At 35.3% G+C, this 26565-nt stretch overlaps 1 protein-coding gene across 22 annotated transcripts in view; it reads right to left on the reverse strand.

Annotated features, from left to right (window-relative positions):
* The window catches only part of BAZ2B (bromodomain adjacent to zinc finger domain 2B), a 398760-nt gene that overhangs the window by 131031 nt on the left and 241164 nt on the right, over positions 1 to 26565 (reverse strand). For all 22 annotated transcript variants that reach the window (XR_007478277.1, XM_033421795.2, XM_049712004.1 and 19 more), the window contains one exon: positions 3665 to 3811. Coding sequence is in view for 21 of the 22 variants with exons in the window: in XM_033421795.2 (XP_033277686.1) it covers positions 3665 to 3809 (145 nt within the window). In the remaining variant the exon portion in view is untranslated. The remainder of the gene's footprint in view (positions 1 to 3664; positions 3812 to 26565) is intronic.

Below are 26565 nucleotides of genomic sequence, written 5' to 3' on the forward strand. Positions count from 1 at the left end.
CAGTTCTACAGAGGTAGGCCTGCAATTAAGATACATGTGTGGGGCTTCCCTGGTGGCGCAGTGGTTGAGTGTCCGCCTGCTGATGCAGGGGACATGGGTTCGTGCCCCGGCCCGGGAAGATCCCACATGCCGCAAAGCGGCTGGGCCCGTGAGCCATGGCCGCTGAGCCTGCGCATAAGATACATGTGTAATTCAGTCCCTAACTTTAAAAGAAAAGTAGGCATACCCCAGCTTTAATGAGAGAAGTTTTAAACAGTTTCTCTGTTTTATACATTCAGCATTTTACAAGTTTTGTTTGAAGGATTCTACCTCAAAAATGGATTGAAAACCACTGGTCTATGGCACAGTTTAACTATCACTGAAATTTCTCAAAGTTCTATGCTTTGTTTGTATTAGGTCAAATGACCACAAATCTCGAACAAATCCACTCTGTAAAGTTTAATTTTGGAACTATGCTGAAATAGTATTCTTTCAGCTTTCACTCAGAGATAATATGTGAAATACTGTCTGAATACTTATGAAATTGGCATATAGGATATTGTGTATCATGCGGCCTTTTATACAAAGGTTCTGGTGGTATATTCCCCAAACCACTCAGAGCCAGGGAAAAGTTCGTTTTTCTCTGAGGAACTGATATGTTCACTAGCACTAGTATGTGAGCCATGTAGCCCACTATGTTTTCTTTTTATTCTTAACAGCTAATTAGTTAACTTTTGTTCAGTATCTGTGGCTTTCCTTGGCTAATACTTTTATACTTTTTAGAGCCTATCTTTTAATATTTTAGTTAATTGTTTTATTATGCCAATATATTTATTGAAAGCTGTCCAAAATTATTTAGAAGTAGGCAAGTTATTTTTTAAAAATTATACTTTAAAGGGAAAAGAAATATAACTCTTCTAAGACCGACAAGACCCACTATATGCAGAGAGCCTTAGATTAATCAATCTTTATTGCAGTGTTATTTTTTATCCAAGTTACTGTAATAAAATTAAAGGTGTGTTATGAGAGACAGTCCTCCAAGGTCCCTGCATGTTGTTGCCAAGAATGCAAGGTCTTGACCACTCTTTAAAACTGGGCCATTTCTCAGGACTGCAGTGAGCAACCTTGATGGATGAGGTGACATTTCCCTCCAGACAAAGAGCGGCTTTGCTTTCATTTACTATAAAAGCAGTGGGTTGCCTAAGCCGTGACACAACCTCCACTATACGTATAAGATTCAACTGGGCCCCTCCGTGTTGCCCCTGTGGGACTTGGGAGACATGGGGAGCCAATGCCAACATGATGTTTATGCTATTTGCTATGCTATAGTAATAAAATCTCTGACCTAGGAGTCTCACATCTTCTACCAGCATCATAATAGTAACAGTACATATGTATACTCCCAAACCCTGACAAGGTGTTGATTCAAAGGAAATTAGTTGATCATTCAAAGTTCAAAAGTAGGCTTGAATTAAATCCTTTGTAACTCAGAAGAATTCCTACAGAAATATCATTAATGAAGATGACAGAGAAAGGCCAATTAAAATAACTGTTTAAAACAAAAGAATGTCCTCAAAGGGACCAATAAAGAACTGGTGATGTTTTGACATTTTACATATGAAAATTCTTTTTTGTTGTTTCTATACATCAAAAACATTGAGGAGATTCAAATTGTTTAAAATAAAGAGGCTAGGCGCATTATCATTCTATAATTTTACTTTTAAAAGGAGAAAATTACAGACAACGACTAGGCCAAAAACAATGAATCAAATAAGAGAAGACAGGAAAATATGATAAACTGAATTATGCAGGACAACTGAGCATTCTCCATGCCTTGTAAGGCTCTACTTTAAACATAAACCACAACACTGCAAATGTTAAAAACAAAAAATAATTTTCTTAGAAAGAAAAAAACTCATGCTGTAGGTACTAAAAGTATAATGTGTTAATAAGTGATATATTTTGGAATAAACATTGAAATAAACTATAGTTTCATTCAATTTAAGTATCTCCACATAAAAATTCAACAACCTATTTTACTTGCAAATAAATGACGAAAACTAATTCCTTTCTAGATAAGGAAATTTCTGATGTTATTCAGCAACTAAGCATACCCCACCCTTCTGCAACTCTCAACTATCACGAACAAAAAATAGCGCCCAACAGGTGACCACTCAGAATCATAAGCAATTCAAGTGTCACTAATTCAGAAAACTAAGTGAGAAATAGGTGGTAGCAAAGGGTCCAGAAAACTCAAGGCTCTGTACTCAAGGAGTGAAAGCTTCAACATTAAAAAAAAAGGACATTTCCCTAGAAATATTATATATTTTAAATACAAATTCACAAGTAAATACAAAGATAGCAGATGGGAGGAACACAATGAAAGGAGCTGACACAAACGAAAGGAGAAGAGTTATAAAAAGCACGAAAGAATAATTACAAAAGTACAGCTGTGTGCAATCATTTAGACAAAGAAACAAGGTAAAATGCCAACCATGGTATCACTATTTTTGAACACAGCATATCATCAAAGGCATTCATCATTTTATATATAGCCATCATTTTATACACAAGGGAAATGTGTTTGAAGTTGTTAAATGAACGCCTTAACCAAGATTGTACAAGGTGTGGGAGAACAGGAATTTTATTTATTTTTTAAAATGTAATGGTATTTTATTTTAGTTATTTTATAATCACTAAGAAAATGTTAGAAAATTGTTCTGATAAAATGACAAAATGACATCCTTGTCATTCCATTGATTGGAAAAAAATCAGAATAATTCAATAAATATATATTTGACAATTTGCTAGGGTATTTTGTCAGCAAACATTCCATATTTATGTATTTCTTTTACCCAAAATTATAAATCTAATTTTTAAAAAGTAAAATCTCATTTAGTTCTAATGTTTAAACATATGAAATAATCTATAAGATAAAATATATTTAAGATTAAAAATCTTCCTAGTGATAAAGGAATAAGTTAATCAAGTTTAGGTTGAAAAAAAGAATGTATTCTACCAAATATCCAAACACATGTTTGGGCAAAAAGTGATTTTGAGGGGTAAATAAAAGTACCTTCCACATAAAACTAAAACTGAGGATATTTTCACTACTGAAATAAAGTTCCCTTTTTAGCAGTATAAACTTCATTCATGTTTAAGAAAAATTTGTCAAATATCTTAAAATATTTTTCAAAATATTTAAAACTTTAAACATATTTTCCATCAGGTAAATGATATGCCTTAGTATACATCTTGTGAACTAGGATAGCTGGGGTTTGGTGAAGGTCATTTTGAATACTGGAAGCAAATTTAGGGCAAATGGTCCATGGCATTGGGACCTTATCTTACCATCAAGGATTCCTTTATATTTCTTCACTCCCTCATGGGTCTATTGTTTTAAAAGAGTTTGCATGTATTAATTTATTAATTAAAATGGTCAAAGGAAGATATTAAAATGAAACTCTCAAAGCTTCTAAAAATCATAGAAAACATGGAATAAGCAGTGCTACTCCAGTGTGCTGATAAAATACAGAAAAAGCAGAGACTAAATGTTTAACCTAGCCATTGTCCAACAGATCAACAGATGTAATGAGAACATTTGATTCAGAGTTCAATAAAACACTATGAATGCAAATTAGTAAAAGGATGGCATTCTAAAATTGAGTTAATAAAGGGTATTCACCACATGGGTTGATTGTAGAGCTAAGTGAAGCAGCTCCAGTGGAAAGGCCGCCTTTTGAAACTGATGAAGCCACAGAAGGTATAGAAGATGAAGTTGGTGTAGCAGAGGAGGCTGTTGAGGACGGTAACCGTTCTCCAGACTCCATATCTATGGGAGGGAGACAAATGTTAATTTACAGTATTAAATAGTGGAATTAAGCAAAAGAATTAAACATATTTAAAATAAGTCAAACTTTTAGGAATACTTTTTTAAAATATGAAATAAGTTTAGAAATACATGTTCTTCAGAGAGATAAAATATGAAATAAATAAAAATAATACAATTTAAAATACCAGTTTATGAAATAAGTTTAATGTTAAGTATACCAAATTTTCTTCTAATAGACTTGCAGAATATTCTTATATAAAAAAATAATAGGGCTTCCCTGGTGGCGCAGTGGTTGAGAGTCCGCCTGCCGATGCAGGGGACGCGGGTTCGTGCCCTGGTCCAGGAAGATCCCACATGCCGCAGAGCGGCTGGGCCCGTGAGCCATGGCCGCTGAGCCCGCGTGTCCAGAGCCTGTGCTCCGCAACGGGAGAGGCCACAGCAGTGAGAGGCCCGCATACCACACACACACACACACACACACATACACACAAAAATAATAATAGTCATTTGAATACAGTAACTTGATAAAACTGTGTGTTGCCATAACTTTAGGAAAATTAGCATATTAACTTCTTATTCTTCTTAAATCATCTCATGGTCTATTCACTTACATCATAATACCCATATTATCTTAATGAATCAAGAAGATACAACCACGTCTGAGTGAACCGTAACCCTGTCTTCTAAATCCAGATACCAATATAGTTGTAGGTCTTAAACATCCATGAATCTGACCTGGTAATCCCCAATACAGTGAGTCCTGCCCAAAATAGACAAATACATTTTAGAGTTTATACTAGAGTCTAGTCTGAACTATGGTCTCAAAATGTCTGTAGTATGATCCATTTATAATGACTTAACCACTTCTAAGCATCTGTATTAATTTGCTTAGCTATTTTGGGTACAATCTTACATTGGTCTTATTGTAATAGTTTATGTTGATATTAAAAATCTAGAACGGAAATGGATGAAGGAGTCAAAAGGTACAAACTTCCAATTATAAAACAAGTAAGTCATAGGATGTAATGGGCCGCATGGTGACCATTGTTAATAATACTTTATTGTACATTTGAAAGTTGCTAAGAGAGTAGATCTTAAAAGTTTTCATCACAAGGAAAACAATTTGTAACTGTGTGGTGATGGATATTAACTTTTTGTGGTGTTCATTTCACAATACACACAAATATCGAATCATTATGTTGTACACCTGAAACTAATATAATGTTATATGTGAATTATATCTCAATTTTTTTTTTTTTTTTTTGCGGTACGTGGGACTCTCATTGTTGTGGCCTCTCCCGTTGCGGAGCACAGGCTCCGGATGCGCAGGCTCAGCGGCCATGCATGGCTCACGGGCCCAGCCGCTCCGCGGCACGTGGGATCTTCGCAGACCGGGGCACAAACCCGCGTCCCCTGCATCGGCAGGCGGACTCTCAACAACTGCGCCACCAGGGAAGCCCTACCAATCTACTTTTAAGACTCTATTCTATAGAAATAAGGCACAAATAGTTCCTTTGTTATAACACTGTTTAAAGGTAAAATAAAATTGAAACCTGGCAGTACAAAAGAGTAGAACTAGAGCTAGTAGTATGAGGTTGGGGGCCTTTTTCAGTTTCAGTAAAAGTGCAGTTTTCTCATTTATTCTGGTTGTTCTTGCTGTTCATTTAAGTGGGGAAAGTTTACCTCTTTTTTAAAAAAACAGGCTTATGCAGCCATTTTCCTTAGAAGTTCTATTATATACATTATTCATATATTCTTTTATTTCAACTATTTTAATCTTAGATATATATTTCTAGCCAGTATTCCTCTCATACATAAAGTACTTTTGTTACACTGGCCTTAAGTTAAAACTTTTTTTCTCATGTTTTAATAGGTATCTCTTAGTTCTAGTAACTCAAAATTTGGTCAACTATTCCATGTTCATCTTATAGATACCTTTCTTTTCATTTTAAAGAAATTTTACAAATCCACTCTAGCCTTTGCTACTCTAGAATGAAGATTGTTTTATGCTTGCATTAACAAGGATTGGCTTTTCAAGTTTTTCTTTTTAAGTTAAATATTATTGAATTCAGATTTTATTTACTATTGTTCCCTGTTAAGCTTAACTCTGGAAAGAATCCTAGCCACCAACTTGAAAGTTAAAAGGTAGGAAGGCAATGCCTTTGTAACAGTGAATAATTCACAAAACAATCATTGGCTTGCCATATTGTAAGAACTATTCAAAGGAGAAAGTTTAAAATACATGTACACCAAAGGATGCTAAAAGCAGTAGGTGAAAGTCTGAGTAGAAACAAGGTATTTGCATAGTCTCAAAGTATCTCCTTTAAGATATTTACTAATTAAAAAGGGCAAACACCACAGTGGAGAAACTATATCACCAATAATAAAACATATTGATATCCTGTATCTTCTGATGTGCTTAGAAGAGCATATCACCTCTGTGGTATTCTTCCCAATAACATATAACCTCCGTTGAATCATGAGAAAACATCAGACAAACCCAAACTGAGAGACCATATACAAAATAATTGACTAGTATTCATCAAGTATCAAGGTCATGAAAGAAAAGGAAAGACTGAGGAACTGCCATAGGTTGAAGACTAAGGAGATACAACAACTAAATAATGTGGGATCAGATTGGATTTTGGAACAGAAGAAGGACATTAATGGAAAAACTGGTAAAATTCATAAAAGATATGTAGTTTATGGTTAATAGCATTGTACCAATGTAAATTTTCTGATTTTTTAATTTTAATAATTGTACTATGGTTATATAAATTAATAACATTAGGGAAAGCTGGGTAAAAAATATAGGTGAACACTATATATTTGCTTTTTAACTGTTTTTTAAGTCTAAAATTATTTCAAAATAAAAAGTAAAAGAAAAAACAAAGTCTGGCATACAGTAAGCACTTAAAATATATATATATATAATATATATATGTATATGTATGCATTGGGATTGAAGAGTGTAAACTTAGACCTTGAAGAAATAAAGAAAGAGATTACATTGTATCAGCAAGACACTTGATAATAGATGTCATCTGGGTTTAAAAACTGTATCTGAACCTTATTAGCTATGACCTTATAAATTATGTAACTTCAGTGAACTTCCAGTTTCCTCATGAGTAGTATGAAGGTATAACTGGGAAGATTAAATGGGATAATGCATATAAAGTTCTGAATACCTAGCATTCAATAACTGTCAGCAATTGTTTTTAATAAGTGAATGTCTGTGCATATAATTATCCATGGGTATATGTGGCAGTAAAAGGTATTTTTAGATTATTCATTTCAAGTAAATATTTCTGAGTCACATCTATTTATAGGTTATATGTATATGCATAGCATGTTTGACATTTTTTACCCAGATAAATTATAATAAGAATTTAAAATAGGGAGATTGGGATTGACACATATACACTATTGATACTATGTATAAAACAGACAACTGTTGGAAACATACTGTATACCACAGGGAACTCTAATGCACTGTGGTGTCCTAAATGGGAGGGAAATCCAAAAGGGAGGGGATACATGTATATGTATGGCTGATTCATTCTGCTGTGCAGTAGAAGCTAACACAACATTGTAAAGCAACTATACTCAAATAAAAATTTAAAAATAAAGAATTTAAAATAAATGCCTTGGGACTTCCCTGGTGGCGCAGTGGTTAAGAATCCGTCTGCCAATGCAGGGACATGGATTCGATCCCTGGTCCGGGAAGAACCCACATGTTGCAGAGCAACTAAGCCCATGAGCCACAACTACTGAGCCTGCACTCTAGAGCCAGCGAATCACAACTACTGAGCCCACGTGCCACAACTACTGAAGCCCGTGCACCTAGAGCCCGTGCTCCGCAACAAGAGAAGCCACCGCAATAAGAAGCCCGCGCACCGCAACGAAGAGTAGTCCCCGCTCACCGCAACTAGAGAAAAGCCCCAGCAACGAAGACCCAATGCAGCCAAAAGATAAATAAATAAAATAAAATATTTTTAAAACATTTTTAAAAAATGCCTCACAAAGTAGCCGCATAGCACAGGGAGATCAGCTCGGTGCTTTGTGACCACCTAGAGGGGTGGGATAGGGAGGGTGGGAGGGAGGGAGATGCAAGAGGGAAGAGATATGGGAACATATGTATATGTATAACTGATTCACTTTGTTATAAAGCAGAAACTAACACACCATTGTAAAGCAATTATACTCCAATAAAGATGTAAAAAAAATTTTTTTAAATAAAAAAAATAAAAAACAAGTAAAAAAAAAAAAGCCTCACAATTGTATAAGTACAAATGGCAAGGTGTTTTACCTCAAAACTTTCAAAAAAACCTGGAGCACAAATATAAATGAAAATTAACATATTAATTATCAGTTGAAAAAATTTACTCTGTGATCACATGAGTTATTATTCATCATTCAAGCATACTGCATAAAAGTTGGCAGAAATCCATTTATTCAAACCATCTTAGAAAAATACATTCATTAAAATAAAAATAGTATCCAAGAGCCACCTAGTCCCAGATTTCGGTTCTGGCCAAAGCATCCAGATCTGATACTTGCACTCCTGTAACAGCCTCTCATTCTGACTCTGTGTGTTAAGAATACTACCTTCATCTCACGTTCCAAACAAACACCATCCAATCAATTCTTTGTGGCCAAAACCAGCCCAGACACAAGATAAAAATAAGCAGACTGTAAGAACATGATCCCCACCACAACACACTCACCTATGGGAGAATATCAATTAGTAGGTATGTCTTTTAGCTTAAGGCCATTCATGAGAGGATATTTTCTAATGTATAACTTCAGGATTTTCTTATTTACAAAGCTAATCAGGTAGGGTAAAGATTACTACAACTGAAATTTAACATATAACACTACAGTAAAAAAAGTTGTTGATGTGAATGGGTGAAAAATGTGTGATGATGAAGGGATTTTAAATGATTTGATCCATTAGAGATCTTTCCCATGGTCTGAAGCAGTAGTTCTTAACCAGAGGTGATGCTGTAATACCCCCTCATCTACTAGGAAAACATTTGACAATGTCTGGGAACAGCTTTGATTGTCATAACTGAGAAGGTGCTACTGGTATCACATAGAAAGAGTCCAGGCAGGGATAGTGCTAAACACCCTACGATTCACAGGACATTCCCACAGAGATAACTACCTGGCCCAGAATGTTAGTAGTGCTAAGGTTAAGAAATTCTGATCTAAAGTATCAAAAACTGTATTACTTGGAATTCAATCAACCAAAACTTTCTGTTAAGTAGCAGTTCTTTATAATTATTATAAGAAGATACTTCAAGCTGATTTATTGCCACTGCAATAAATGATAAAATTATATTCAACCTATCTTTATCAGCATACCGCCAGAGTTTATTATTTTACATTTCGTCCTAATTGTTTAAAACTGATCATGTATAATATACAATTAATGTACATCATAATGTTCACGCACACTGGGTAACATGAATTTACTGTATTTTACTGAGATGATATTTACCTATAACAATTCTGAGAACAGACAAAAATCAGAATTACCACAACAACTTCTTCCCTGCATGATGATTTTATACACGCCAAAAAAATTCAATGATTAGTTGTTAATGATAATACTAATCAAATTCACACATATCAGATGTTCCTTTTTCTGTAAACATAGAGCTTATGAACACTGACAGCTGCTAGGTGTAAATGTGAACAGGTGCAAATAGGGACGGGCAAGACAAGTTGGCTCCAAAACATAAGCATGATCAGCTGCCCTCTGTTTCACCTGCATGAATCCTTTAAAAGTATAGCTATAGAATAGACTGAAGATTCAGAAAGTAAATATATAAATAGATATTTCTCCTGCAAAGAGTTTTCTTAGAATGTCTTTATCTTTGCTAACAATACCAAAAGTTCTCTGTGGGAGTTCAAGGCACAAAAGTAGATTTGGCGAACACTCACATTTCCTTACAATATAACCTCACGTGAAAAACAATAATTGCGAAGAATATCAGGAGACAGTCACTATGCTGCTTCTTTTGCTTTAGCAGGATCACTGACAGTAGAGCTTTATAAATCAATTATTTTCTCAAAGTTCTGACAAAGGCTTTTATATAACTACTATTTTTTATTATTATTTATTTTTATTTTTATTTTTTTTGCGGTACGCGGGCCTGTCACTGTTGTGGCCTCTTCCGTTGCGGAGCACAGGCTCCAAACACGCAGGCTCAGCGGCCATGGCTCACGGGCCCAGCCGCTCCGCGGCATGTGGGATCTTCCCGGATCGGGGCACAAACCCGTGTCCCCTGCATCGGCAGGCGGACTCTCAACCACTGCGCCACCAGGGAAGCCCTATGTAACTATTTAAAAAATAACTTACAGGAAACTGAATATTTGGATAAACAATACTTCAAAATATTACATAGCAAAACAAAAAATAAGCAACAAAAATTTTTCTGTTAAAGGATTTAGAGAAATAGGAGATGAGGCAGAAATACCTTATTAGACAACGAACAAAATTATTTTCTGAGTATAATATTTTTGAAGGAAAATGATTCTATTTATAACATTTTTATTTACCTACATTTTCAGAAATAGTCATTTCAACTTATTAAGTATAATACATTGTAGTTTAAAATAAGAATATATGAAAGGGATCAATTTCCTTTGCCGCTTGACACATTTTTAACTACTACAGTAAACAGTCAAGCAATTACATCCCCAAACAAAAGTGGGCTGGCAGTCAGGTGCTCTGACTGCAGCCTGTGAGCTGGAGCAAGTCTCTGACAATACCTCTACATAATAGTTTCCTTACCAGAAAAATGATGGGATTGAATTAAACTAGCCCTCAAATCCATATCAATTTGATGAAAAAGAACAAAACAACAACCAAAAACCTTCACATTGCATTAACGTATTTAACAATTTAATTCCTCATTTCCCTCATCCTCCCTACCACTTGCCTTCATTCTATCTTCAAATGTATGTCATTCTAAATTACAGATTTCTGTTAAATCTTTAAAGATTTACTCTTGTTTTATTTATACCTCAAGAGACTTGATGATGAGAAAATTAGCCAAGAGTAAAGCACTGATTTTCATACTGCTCAGTAAATATCTATTCAAGGAGTAAACTTTTCCATCCAAAGGATTAAGTATTCCTTTGCAACGAGCTATCTGTGAGGAAGGGGTTATCCTAAGATACAAGAAAGGATATAAAAGAATATTAAAGAAACATTTGAACAAGATTTAACATATACAGATCAACTAAACTGTAGGTAGAGTCTGTGAATTTAAATACTGATGAGAATTAACAATTTCTAAAAAGGATACAAATGTTAGAAGGATTAAAAGAGAGACAATGTCTGATTAATTGATCCTTTCACCTACAAATGCAAGGGGTCCCAAAGAACAAGCAAAAAGACCCAAATCTTTGCTTAACTAAGAAACACAATTACAATTAACTGAAATTTCTAAGACATTTCTGGATAGTAACTGAGGCGGATTAGTAACAGATTGAGAAAATAAAACAGGGTAACAAACCAAAATCAAGTAACTCTATGTAAAATATCTACATATACTCAGAAGTCAAGGAAAGAAAGATGCCAAGTACTACATGACTGATAAACTAGAATAAAAAATCCGTTTCAATGGGGAAGAAGCAGAGCTAACCTAAGAGGGAAAACAGCATACTTCTTAAAGAACAAAATTAGCCTAAAAGCTTATGAACACCAATGCAGAAATATTTTTGTCCTGGTCACCTTAACTCTATCTAATATTATCACTCTCCTGTTCAAAAGTCTTCAATTTATCCATATCACACATATGGGTAAAGATACATGTGAAGAATATTTATTATAACATATTAACTGCAAAGACTTTTACAAACAAAAAACTCCATCAGTAAGAAACTGTTAAATTATGATACTATGCAGCTGCTACCAAAGAATGAAGTAGATCTAGACTAGCTAATCTGCTGAATGAAAAGAGTAAAGTGAGAAAGAATAGAAATAGCAAGATCTCATGTGTGAAAAAGAAAAAAAGGGATATATTCTCATGAATGTATGCTCAGAATATTTCTGGAAAAATATATAAGACACTGGCAACCGTGTTTCCTTGTAGGTAAAGAGACTAGGGAATTAATCTAGGATGCGAGAATTCTTTTTCACTATATATCTTTTTCTTTTTTTTAACCACTTGAATGATTTACAATGTGCTAGTATTAATGACAGTTAAACTAATTTTTAAAAAAGATTTCTACAGGTTTGTTACTGCAAGAAATTATCTTTCAGAATGTTGTGCAGAAGTCCCAGTTCAAGATGGTGACATAAGAAAATCCCGAACTCACCTCCTCCCACAGCCACACTGAGCCTACAGCTATATATGGAAGAATTTCCTTTCAAAAAACCTAAAGTCTGGGTGGATGATGACTACACATTGGGCAAACAAGAAGAAAAACATATCAAAGATGGTAGGAGAGGCTGGGATGAAACCCCACCATAAACCCCACCATTGCTGCAGCAACCCACAATGCAGAAGGAACTCAAAACCTGGAGCTTCTTCCTGAGGAGCTGAGGGTTCAAAACCCACATCGGGCATCCCATATGCTTGAGACATGAGTCCTTAAAAAATCTAACTCTGAAAACCAGTAGGGTTCCTGTCTCGAGACCCACAGGACTGCAGAGGTCTGAGAAAGCCCTCTGAAAGAACTCACATGCTCGGACCCCAGGGCCCAGCTAAGAGGCCGTGTATGGTGTCCAGACTTAAAAAATGAAGGAGGCTCTCACCTGAGGGGCAGACACCTAATTTAACACACACTTCTAGGAGAGTGCTGGAACACTCACCAGGGATGCAAGCTGCATCTTTGCATTTTCCCTTTGCTGTGCTCCAGAGCACCAGTATCTCCAGGAAGGTGCCCCAATTTTGGTGGGTATCATCTAGGGGACCCTCTACATCACCTGGTTCTGGTGACCAGTAGGGCTTATGCCTGTGGGTCCCACAGGACTATAACTCATGAAGAAAGAGTTCTTAAATAGCTACCACCTCTAGGGCACAGGGGCACAGCAAGAGACAACAGACCCAGGAGCTCAGTCTTTCTCTGAAGGCCTATTAGCTAATCATCATGCCTGTGGACTGAGGGGCAGGCTTCTAAATAAACATGCGTCTGGGGGCTGACTGTAATCCTTTCCAGACACCTCAGAGGGCAGGCCTTATCTTCGTGTTTACCCTCTGCCATGCTTCACAATGTCAGTGTCTCCTGGAGGGGAACATTACAAATGTCTGATGCCCTGGATTTTATGTCTGGTGGCCCAGTTTTTGCAGCTATCACCCAGGGAACACTCTTTATCACCTGGCTCTGGTGGCTGCGGGGAGGTTGCATTCTTGCATCCTATGGGACTGTGGCAGAGATGTTTCTGGACAGGCTACCATCACCATGGCACTATGCAGACAGTGAACTGAGGTACAGTCCCCAGTCTTTCTGTAAGAAGGCCTCTTTGCTTGTCCTGAAACTCTGGCCTGAGGGGCAGACTTGGTACTCTCCCACTGCCTTACTCCAGCTTGCTGGTAAAACCCAGAAAAGAGCTAATATACTCATCTGGAGGTCTGACTTTTGTGATTTCTGCCCAGGGGACACCTCCAGATCACCTGGCTCTAGTGGCAAGCAGGGCTTATACTTGTTCTCCCACAGGACTGTACATATTTGCATACTTATAAAAGCTGATGTCTGAGGGTCTAGGTGCTGAGATCCTCCCCTTTAGGACAGTGACAGATCTTAGAACATTCTCAACTGCTGGGAGCTATTAAAAATAGGCTATTTGGACAAGCTCAAAGGTTGGAGAGAAAACCAAGAGCTGAGGCAGTGTTGAATAACAAAGTTCATCTCATACTAGAGGCCCCTCCTTCAAGAATGGGAGAGGTGGTTGTTTCACCTACTATATAGAAACCAACACAGAGAGTCAAGCAAAACGAAGAAACTGAGGAATATGTCACAAGTGAAAGAATAAGATAAAACCTGAGGGGGGGAAAAAAGCATAAAATCAGAGATAAGTAATACATGTGATAAAGAGTTTAAGGTAATAGTCCTACTGATACTCACTGAACTGGGGAGAAGAATTAACTCAGTTAGAACTTCAACAAAGAGATGGAAAATATAAGAAAGTACCAAACAGAAGTCACGGAGCTGAAGAATACAAGAACTGAAATGAAATATACACAGGGTGAGGTGTGGGGGGAGGAGGTTCAACAGTAGACTAGATGAAGCAGAAGAAAGAATCAATCAACTTGAAGACAAGCCTGGGAAACTCACCCAATCAAAGCAGCAAAACAAACAACAAAACAAAAGAAAATCAATGAAGACAGCTTAAGGGACTTATGGGACAACATCAAATGGACTAACACTCACATGATATGAATCCCATAAGGATAAGAGGGAGAGAAAACTTATTTGAAGAAATAATGGCTGAAAAATTCCTAACCTGGGAAAGGAACAGATATCCATATCCAGGAAGTACAGAGAGCTCCAAATAAGAGCAACCTAAAGAGACCCACACCAAGACACATTATAACTAAATATTAAAAGTTAAAGACAAGGAGAGAATATTAAAAGCATCAAGAGAAAAACAATTTTATGAACAAGGGAACTGCCATAAGACTATAAGGAGACTTTTCAGCAGAAACTTTGCAGGCCAGAAAGGACTGACATGATATATTCAAAGTGCTGAAAAAAAAAAAATTTCCAACCAAGCACACTCTATCTCACAGAGTTATCATTCAGAAGTGAAAGAGAGATAAAGTTTTCCAGATAAGAAAAAGCTAAAGGAGTTAAAACTGCCTTATAAGAAATGTTAAAGACAGTTCTCTAAGCTGAAAAAAATTAGTAACAAGAAAACATTTGAAAGAATAAATCTCACTGGAAAGGTAAATATATAATAAAGGTAGTGGATTAATCACTTATAAAGCAAGTATGAAGGTTAAAAGACAAAAGTAGTAAAAAAAAAACTATGATTATAATAATTAATTAAGGGATACACAAGATAAAATTATGCAAAACAGCACACCAAAAACATAAAATATAGGTGAGGGAGGGAGAGTAATAATGTTGAGCTCTACAATGAAATCAAACAAGTTTGTTATCAACTTTAAAACAGATTGTTATGGATATGTGTTGTTTTATGTAAGCCTCATGGTAACCACAAAGCAAAAAGCTATAGTAAATACACAAGGGGAAAAGAGAAAGGAATATAAGCATACCACAAAAAAGTAATCAAAACACAAAGGAAAAGAGCAAGAGAAGAAGAAAGGAACAGAGAGGAACAACAAAAACAGCCAGAAAGCAATTAACAAAATGGCAACAAGCACATATCTATCAATAATTACTTTAAATGTAAATGGGCTAAATTCCCCAATCAAAAGATGTAGAGTGGCTGAATGGATTTAAAAAAAAAAAAAAAGAAAGAAACCCACCCATCTATATGCTGCCTACCAGAGACTCACTTAAGATGTTGGGACACACATAGACTGAAGGTAAAGGGACAGAAAAAGATATTCCATGCAAACAGAAACCAAAAGAAAGCTAGAGTAGCTCTGCTATACTTATATCAGACAAAATAAACTTTAAAAATTTGTAAATATATATGCACACAACATAGCAGCACCTAAATATGTAAAGCAAATATAAATAGACCTAAAGGGAGAAATACAAAGCAATACAATAATAGTAAGGGACTTTAATACCCATTTACATCAATGGATAGATCATCCAGAAAGAAAATCAACAAGGAGACACTGGCCTTAAATGACACATTAAACCAGATGGACTTAACAAATATTTATAGAACATTGATTCAAAAGCAACAGGATATGCATTCTTGTTAAATGCACATGGAATATTCTCCAGTATACATCGCATGTTAGAACACAAAATAAGTCTTAATAAATTTAAGAAGATTGAAACCATGTCACACAACTTTTCCAACCAGAATGGCATGAAACTAGAAATTAATTACACAAGGAAAACTTGAAAATTCACAAGTAGGTGGAGATTAAAAAATATGCTACTGAACAACCATGGGTCAAAGGAGAAATAAAAAAATATCTGAGACAAATGAAAGTAGAAATGTAACACACCAAAATTTATGGGATGCAGCAAAAGCAGTTCTAAAAGGGAGGTTCACAGTGATAAATGCCTGTTTCAATAGACCAGAAAAGTCCCAAATAAACAACCTAATTTTATAGCTGATAGACCCAGAATAAGAAGAACAAACAAAGCCCAAAGTTAGTAGAAGGGAGGAAATAAAAAAAGATTAGAGCAGAAATAAATGAAATAGAGAGTAAATAGACAAGAGCAAAGATCAATCAAAGTAAGAGCTGGTTTTTTAAAAAGATAAACAAGGGCTTCCCTGGTGGTGCAGTGGTTCAGAGTCTGCCTGCCGATGCAGGGGACATGAGTTTGTGCCCCCGTCTGGGAAGATCTCACATGCCATGGAGCGGATGGGCCCCTGAGCCATGGCCGCTGAGCCTGTGCGTCTTGAGCCTGTGCTCTGCAAGGGGAGAGGCCACAACAGTGAGAGGCCCGGGTACCGCAAAAAAAAAAAAAAGATAAACAAGTTGGGGAGTTCTCTGGCAATCCAGTGGTTAGGACTCTGTGCTTCTATTGCAAGGGGCCCAGGTTCGATCCCTGGTCGGGGAACTAAGATCTCGCAAGCCGTGCACATGACCAAAATAAAATAAAATAAAATAAAGTAAACAAAATGGACTGACTAAGAAAAAAGAGAGAAGATTCAAATAAATAAAATAGAAATGAAAGAGGAGACACTACAACTAATACCACAGAAATACGAGAAACCATAAGAGACTACTGCAAAGAATCAAACACCAACAAATTGAACAACCTAGAAGAAATGGATAAATTCCTATAAACATGCAACCTACCAAGACTGAATTATGATGAAATAGAAAATCTGAACAGACTGATTACTAGCAAGAAGATTGAATGAGTAATCAAAACTCTTCCAAAAAGCAAAGGTCCAGTACCAGACAGCTTTACTGGTAAATTTTATAAAACATTCAAAGAAGAATTAACACCAATCCTTCTCAAACTCTTCCAAACAATAGAAGAGGAGGGAACTCTTGCAAACTCACTTTCCAAGGCCAGCATTACCCTGATACCAAAAGCAGACAAGGATCACCACAAGAAAAAAAATTATAACCCAGTAACTCTGATGAACATAGATGTGAAAATTCTCAACAAAATATTAGCAAACTGAATTTAAAAATACACTGAAAGGATCACACACCATGATCAGGTGGCATTTATTCCAGGAATGCAAGGCTGGCTCAACATCAGCAAATCAGTCAATGTGATACAACACATTAACAAAATGAAAGATAAAAATCATATGATCATATCACTTGATGCAGAAAGAGCATTTGACAAAATTCAACATCCATTTATGATAAAAACTCATCAAAATGGGTATAGAGGAACATAACCTCAACATAACAAAGGCCGTAATGACAAGCCCACAGCTAACATCATACTCAATGGTGAAAAGCTCAAAGCTTTTCCTCTAAGATCAGGAACAAAACAAGGATGCCCACTCCTACTGCTTTTATTCAACATAGTGTATTGAAGGTCTAACCACAGCAATGAGATAAGAAAAAGAAGTAAAAGTAAACCCAATTGGAAAGGAAGATGTAAAACTCTCAGTATTTGCAGAAGATATAATACTACATAGCGAGAAACCTAAAGATTCTATCAAAAAACTATTAGAACTAATAAATAAATTCAGTGAAGTTGCAGGATACAAAATCAATACACAAAAATTTGTTGTGCTTCTATAATCTAATAACAAACTATCTGAACTAGAAGTTTAAGGAAACATTCCATTTACGAGTGTAACTAAAAGCATAAAATACCTAGGAATAAATTTAACCAAGGAGGTGAAAGACCTGTATACTAAAAACCATAAGATATTACAGAAAGAATACACAAAAATATGGAAAGATATTCTGTGCTCATGAGTTGGAAGAATCAATATTGTTAAAATGTCCCTACTATCCAAAGCAACCTACAAACTCAATGCAATCCCTATCAAAATTCCAAAGGCATTTTTCACAGAAATAGAACAAACAATTGTAAAATTTGTATGGAACCGCATAAGACCCTGAATAGCCACAGCAATCCTGAGAAAGAATAAAAAAACTGGAGGCATCATGCTACGTAATTTCAAACTTTATGACAAAGCTATAGTAATTAAAAGAACATTGTATTGGCCTAAAAAACAGACACATAGACCAATGGAACAGAATTGAGCCCAGCAATTTTTATGGTCAACTAATTTATGACAATGGAGCCAAGAATATACTATGAGCAATCCTATTTCTGGGTACTTATACTAAGAAAATGAAAACACTAACTTGAAAAGACATATGGACCCCCATGTTCACTGCGGGGCCATTTACAATACCCAAGATATGGGATAATCCTAAGTGTCCACTGACGGATGAATGCATAAAGAAATATTGTGATAAATAAATATATAATGGAATGTTATTCAGCCATAAGAAAAATGAAATCTTGCCATTTGTAACACCATGGATAAACCTTGAGGGCATGATGCTAAGTGAAATAAGTCAGAGACAGACAAACACTGTATGATCTCTCTTATGTGTGAAATCTCAAAACCAAAACAAAACCAAGCTCAGAGATACAGAAAACAGATTGGTGGTTTCCGTAGGTAGGGGGTGGAAGAGGGATGGGAGAAATGGGTAAATCAGGTCAAAAGGTTAAAAGAAGTAAGGGGTCAGACATGATAAGGGGTCAAGAACATGTACATAACTGTGGGGAGTAAGAATGGAAGAGTGTACCCTCATGAGTGCAAGCCTCAGCAAAGATTTCAGCTATTGTGAGTATATGAAATTAGGTTACAGGCCTGGAACATAGAAAAAAATGGTTTTTTTAATTGTATTTCATTCTTTTACAACTAGGGTCCTGTTAACACTTTCAGTTTAAACTCAGGACTATAGGATTTTTATTGTACCTGATCAATTTTTACAACACAGAATTACTCATCTGATTTATGACACAATATACAAGCAATAGCCTCAGAATAACAATACCAAAATTATAATAATACAAGAATATGTTCACTGAAAACACAGTAATTTTGGTCCTCAGAATATAGTCCACTAGGGACATATAGTCAAATTACAATATTTAAGTCACCTTAAATAGTTCTCCTCTGTGTGGTTATACCTCTAACTAGATTTTAAAAATCAAGTCTTTTCATTAGATTTCATTCCAATTTTTATGGACATCATTCAACTAGACAAGCAATTCTGATGAACCAAAGACCAGTGTATCAAAAGCAATGTCTAAATCTGCACAGTCCAATATGGTAGCCATTAGCCAACCACACGCAGATAATTAATCTTAATTAAAACTAAAAATTTAAAAGTCACACTAGCTATATTTCAAGTGCTCAACAGACATCACATTATCATTATAGAAAGTTCTGTTCTATAGCACTTGTCTAAATGATACTCTTCTCTCAGACACTGAAATCTTGCTTAGTGAGGTAGCCTGCTTCATACTGAGTAACTACAGCTGTTAAAACTGTCAAAGCATGAGTTGGCAGCCTTAGGGCAGATACTACCTTATTAAAGTTTTCTAGAGGAAGGTTGATGGACAAGAAGTTATCTGGGTCAGCAGTTACCTCCATGAAGAAACTGAAACTATTATCATGCTGTCGTGGTTTGTTTACAGAGTATATTACCAAAATATTGAAAATATCTTTAAAATCTCTTGGAGATTTTTTAAAATGGAGTTGAGTTATTTATAAACTATTCACTTAAAAACTTGAACTATTCACTTGGAAGGTAACTTCAAATAACTCTCTTGTTACATCTTGCATTACTTCTTAAATGTTTCCATTAAAATATCCCTAACACAATTGTGACATCAATTATACAAAGTTTAACCATTTACGAAAACAATCTATGTCCAACCTTTCAGACAGCACTTATTAAACTATGAAGCGTTTTATTCTATCCACAACATTGTAAGTCCAATTATTATTTGCAGAAAAGGTGATACACATATACCTGCTAAAAGTTCTCAATGAGTTTAGTTAGAGACAGAATTAAACAGAAAAAAAAAAAAAAGTGGCTTCATAGAACAGGAGCAGATACAGGATTTCTTTGCCTGGGTTTTCCCTTGCCCCTCCACTGATGTTGATGACACTCGGTATAGGTAGGATCTTTCAAGAGTTGGAAAAGAAGCTAAAGACTTGGTGAACTACTACTCTTTATACTAGAACTTATATCAGAATTTCAGAAAAACCCACTACTCCAGTGACAGAAGATAAATAATACACAGGAAACACTGGCTACCAATCCTCAAATTTTAAGTCATTCTTATTTACTGAATTCTTTAGTCCAAGTTGCAGCCATATTTTTAAAACTGTGGGTCATAACCCATCAGAGGATCATGAAATCCACATAGTAGGGTCATAAAAAGTGAAATATTCTGGGTTGCTGTCAAAGAAGCTTGAAAAACGCTGATCTATGTGGCTTCCCAATAATGTACAGTTTTTACAGGCAAACACAGAAGGATTTTACAATCCCTAGTCATACTAGATGCTATACTAGTATAGCATCTATATATACTATATATACTATATATACCACTATATATACACTCTTGTGTGTGTTTGTGTGTATACTACTACACTAGCAGAATTCATGCTTTTTGTAAACAGTCCATTAAAGTGAGAGTGGTTATACAAAATTCTTAGAATTCCTTTAGGACCCAGAGATCTATACTGCTAATTTTCCAGCCTATGACAAAGAAATATGGGGCATTATATTTGCTGGGCACCTGGGATGCCACCTAAATACTAGTCTTCTACTCTGCACACTTAGCTAATTAAGGATAGATCAAAGTTCTTTCACCCAGATACTATAAGGGACATCAATTATACAAAGTTTAACCATTTATGAAAACATTCTATGTTCAACCTTTCAGACAACACTTATTAAACCATGAAGGATGCTAGGTGTTTGGGATATAACAAATAAGTCAATTACGTTAAGTAGTCTACTTCAAGGTTTTAGAGTCTAATAGGTTGAAGCAATGGTGGAAATCTAATCAAGGCTAAGTTAAACAGATTCTTACTTGCAAGAAATTGAGCTATGTGACTGTCACAGTGATACCAGGTATTGAAAGATGGTATAGACTTAGGAGTTGGGGTAGCCTTTTGGGGGGCCATATGTGTAGATGAGCAAACAGTCAAGTAGTAAAATAAGTCAAATATGCAGTGGAAAAATATCACATTTATCCTTTATTTTGTTAACGATTAGGTATTTCTATATTAAAAGCTACACATTTTCTCATATTCAGGAAAATAAAAAAACGTTTAGTATGAAAAAGTAAAATGCTTCTGAAAATAAATTGCCATTCTAGAATCCAATTCTAAGTACAGATTTATAATTGTTTTATTATATACAGGATATTTATATACTTTTAATTATTCTCTAAGGATTACATTTATGGTTCATCTATACTTGTAAATTTTAATATCTACAGAGACCACATGGCAGTATCTCATATTACAGTAAGGTAGGAGAAAGAGATGAGTACCCAAAACTGTATATAAATTTTAATTAAAGAAGAAATACATTTAAAAACTCAATACTACTGAAGTTAAAGACAATGAGAAATTTGAGAATTCTAGTAAAATTTCAAGGAAAAATTATTTTACATAAAGGATTCATTCTCTCTCTGCCTCTTATAGCTGGTCTATTGCTAATTCATTTAACAACTATTATTGATCATCTACTACAAAATTATATAATGGCTTAGTTGCTAGAATATAAAGATGAATGTCATAATCTTTCCCTTATAAAAGTTCATCATCAAATAATCTTCATTTCACACTATTCTCACCATAATTTAATCCAAATATAAATTACTACAAATTAAAAAAATTTTTTCTAGTAAAGAGAAATGTATGTGCTAACTTTACAAAATTCAGAAAATATGTTAAAAATACAGGAAGGAAAAATTTTAAATCCACCTCCTCACATACTACATAAAAGTGGGAAAGAAGAGCTAGGGTGATGAGAGGGGTGGGCAGGCAGGGTGGGAGTGCAAAAGCTTAAGAGTTTGGGGAGATACAACATCACTGATAGAGTAAACAACCAGGAAGAAAAAAAGATCTCTGCCTTGAAGTAATTTTTATATGATGACAGTTTCCCTGAAGGCAAAATCCTACCCTTCACCCACATCCAGGATGTAGGAGGTCCATGCCCCACTGAGATTTCCCTGTGCTTCACTCATGCTTCCTCTATACAGACCATCTAAGGTACCAGACAGGACTTTTTGCTACTGTGGTAATTCTTGACCCTCAACAATGGGTCATATGACCCCACTCGTGTGGTCAAAGCTGTCTGAACCAGACATTACCCAAGGAGATAATGGCTGACCAGAAATCTATGACATGTGTTAGCTGCCTCTGAAAGATGCTATGATCTAATCAGATTCTCCCTGACACATGTCTTAACTAATAGGAGGGGGAGTTGTTGTTGAGTAGGAGATTATAAAGGCTATGGGCCTAAAGATATACAAGCTAAAGAAAAGTGGGTTGGGAAAAATGTTGAAAGAATACATGTACAGAGAGGTGAGTGGTCCCGAGAGAGAGGAGATAAGAGTATGGCCAATCTCAGGTACTTTTCCTTAGACTGCCTTTTTGATTTTTCTATATTCCCTGAGACTTCTCTGTAGCCTTCCAAGTACCTATCCTTTTAATTGAGTTTTAGTGGGTTACTGTTATTTGCAACTGAGACTGGTAGAAAACTTCCTAACAACAAATGTCATGTTTAGTCTTCTTTTGTCATCTTTACTCATGCTATTTACCTATTCTGTTTTCCCTTTCAACAATCTAAATACTATATTCCTTCAAATATAGGCCCAAGAATCACTTTATCCATAAAGCTGTATCTGACTAATCCTAGGCCACAACTTCCCATCTTTGAACTATAGAGCATTTTAGCTTCTACCCAGGAAGCTACTAATTACATGGACTGTATTTGTTTTATGAATTCACTATATTATTCAACACATAGCCAGTATGTCTGTTGAGTCTTAGTTTCTGAATCAGTAAAACGGATTAATTACACCTCCTTCAAAGAGCAATTGTGAAGAGAATGCTTAGCACACTTCCTGCTAGGTATTTTGTTCTTGAGTGTTTGGCCAAAATTCAGAAGCAAATATCTTTATTTTCTTCAAACTAAATATACAAGAGTGAGAAAATAGCTCATTAAAAGTCAATACTATTTCTTTCATAAATTCAGTGTGAGCAAAAATAAGTTAAAAATGTCAAGAGCATTTTCATTCCCAAGCAGATTTCTTTCACAGGTAAATCTGAATAGATGGTCAAGAAGTATATTAGAGTATCCCCTGTCAATCTGCCTCTCAAAAGAGTGTTATCATTACTTTAGCTTTAGATAATACTAAAATTTAAAATTTTGTTTTTAGATACCAGCAACACTTTCAGTTTAGTTTTTAGATAAGCAAAATAGTAAAACTGCTTTTTCCTGAGAAGATAATGCATAATTTTATAACTTTCATTATTCAAAAAATTAATTTTGTTCAGAGTATAACTTTTTTTAGTAATTTAAAGACCAAGATTTCTCCTTTATGACTTCAATAATTTCTAAAAATTCACAAATAGTTACAATAATTCCTTATACCATCTCTTAGCTATAAAACTTAGTCAAATTATGCACTAACATCCTTTCAAATACGCCTCTTCCATTTTCCTCTTAATTTTTTATTATTTTCTGAACTGCATATAGATGGTCCATTCCTTATTGCACTGACAGGCCAAAATATTAATATAATAATACTCCTAACTTTTCATTTGGAAGATTCAAGACCCTTCAAAACATTGCTCAGAGAGAATTTAACTGCCTACTTTCATAATACAAGGCTCTAAGTATACATCTCAAATGTGTCTTAACATGACCTGCACTAAATACATGAAAACATCATATAACTTAAATATAGTGATATAATAAATACAACTATAAGCCATTTTTTTAGTATTTCTACGAAGTACCAACTCAATAATAAGATCATTCTAAAACAAGCATTAAAGTGATAAAAAAATTTAAGTATCCTTTATAAATAGCTTACTGATTACTAAGATAAATGTAGTATAATGATAGAACCATATATTTCTATTGAAACTACAAAACTGTCTGTACTTTAAATGCTCATCTGAATATTCTACTTCAAATGTTCAAAAGTTAAGAATATTTGGGTTCCTCAAAAGGCTAAACATATGGGCTTCCCTGGTGGCGCAGTAGTTGAGAGTCCGCCTGCCAATGCAGGGGACACAGGTTTATGCCCCGGTCCGGGAAGATCCCACATGCCGCAGAGTGGCTAGGCCCGTGAGCCATGGCCGCTGAGCCTGCACGTCTGGAGCCTGTGCTCCGCAACGGGAGAGGCCAAAACAGTGAGAGGCCTGCGTATCGCAAAAAAAAAAAAAAAAAATTGAAAAAAAAATTGAGAAAAAAAAAAAAGGCTAAACAAAGAGTTACCAGATGACCCAGCAATCCTTTTCCTAATTATATGCCCAAGAGAAATTAAAACATATGTCCACACAAAAACCTGTACACACATGTGGAAATAATCCAAATGACTATAAACTGATAAACAGATAAATAAAATGTGCTACATCTATACAATGAAATATTATTCAGTAATAAAAAGAATGAAGTATTGATACATGCTTCAACATGGAAGAACCTTGAAAATGTTATACTAAGTGAAATAAGCCAATCATAAAGGACCACATACTGCATAATTCCATGTATATGAAATGCCCTGAAAGGGCAAATCTATAAAGACACAAAGTAGATTAGCAGTTGCCTTGGGCCATGGGACAGTTGAGGAAAAATGGGAGGTGACTACTAATGGGAATTGGGTTTCTTTTTGGGAATGATGAAAATGTTTTAGTTGACTATGGTTATGGTTGCACAACTCTGTGAATACACTAAAAACTGAATTACATACTTTAAATGGGTGAATTGTATGGTATGTGAATTGTATGTCCATAAAGCTGTTAAAAACAAGAACCTTTGGATCTCATGTTGATAAAATGCTATTTGACTTAATGTATTCTCTATTGAAATTTTAAAATCAGTATTCTCAATTCTAGCCTCCATATTCAAGACTAAATGTAGAATGTCCCTAGTATGACCTTTCATGTTTCACTTATCAAACTCAGGCACTCATCCATTTAGTTAAGTTTACATCACTCTCCCTCTCTCCCTTCTACCTCCCTCCCTCCCTCCCTCCTCTCTCCCTCTCTCTCCCTCTCTATAGATATAGAGACAGAGACAGAGGTAGAGACAGAGACAGAGATAGATACAGAAATAATTTTTTAACTTGCTAAAGTTACATTAATTCAGTTTGGGAACTAACAGGTTTATCCAACATATAAGCTCCTAAGTACTTACCAGACTTGTTCCACAACTTCATTCCAATAGTCACATGACTAGCTAGATTTTTATAATAGAGGGATTTAACAGAGATAAATAAGCCTGAGATTCTAAACCACAAATTATTCACTCTCTTCTGCTGACTGATTCCTAAATATCTTCTCTCTATTCCCACCATCATCTTAGCATAATCCTAAATCAGTTCTTACTGGAAATACTGCAAGAGCCTTCTAGGAGGTTCCTCTGCTTCTCTTCTCCACTCCTCCACGCAGACACAGCAATCCTATTTATTTTAATAGTAATCTTTTTAATATAAAAATCTGATCCTGCCACTCTACCACTTAAAAAAATCTTTCATTATCTCTCCATCAAATACACGATAAAATCCCAGGTCCTCTGTTTGGCATAAAAAGCTCTTCTTAATGAGGCCTGTGACTTCATCTTTGGTGTCACTCTCTTCTCATACACTAAGTAACTAAACTTCTCGCCATTTCCCCAAATATAATATGGTCTCCCATGTATCCATGCCATGTATTTGGTACATGGTGTTCACTTCCCTCAAATGTCCTTCCCTTATTCCCTGTTAAACTCCTATACACATTCTAGGTTTCATCTCATGTTATTACCTAATCTGGGGAACCGTTCCAATTCACTGAGGTAGTCTTAGGTACTCCTTTCTTGTTGGTTTGGTATATTCCCTAATTAAAGCACTTACAACACTGTACAGCAATTTTCTGTTTTGATATCTGACTTCCTACCACAATGTGAGATCCTTGAGAAGCAGGGACTACTGCTTATCACCTTTACAGCCTTAAACCTAGAATGTAAGACCTCAATAAAAGGCTTTGAATGAAAATGTATAATAATCTTTAAAATTTATATGGAACTTGATAATTTACCAAAAAAAGTATGTGCATATATTCTCACTTTACCCTAAGGACAAACCCTGAAGTAGGTAGATCAGGCATTATTACTTCAATTTTACAGATGAGGAATTCTGACTTAATATCTATCATCAGTTGCCAGTCAGTTAAAAAAAATGAGAAACTTAAGATTGAGAAAAGTCTCTCCTTACTTCTTATAAATTGTTTATGTCGGAATAACTTTAAAGTAAGTTTTCTTAAATATACTTGTCAATAACTACACAAACTGCTTATACATTTTCAGTTTCTGAAGTAGAAAAATGTTGACCAACAAGGCCTACACATTTCCTTTAATCTATCACTCCAAAGTCAACAACAAATATTAAGGACCTGTAAG

This window comes from Orcinus orca, chromosome 7, assembly GCF_937001465.1.
Source record: "Orcinus orca chromosome 7, mOrcOrc1.1, whole genome shotgun sequence".
NCBI classification, from domain to species: Eukaryota; Metazoa; Chordata; class Mammalia; order Artiodactyla; family Delphinidae; genus Orcinus; species Orcinus orca.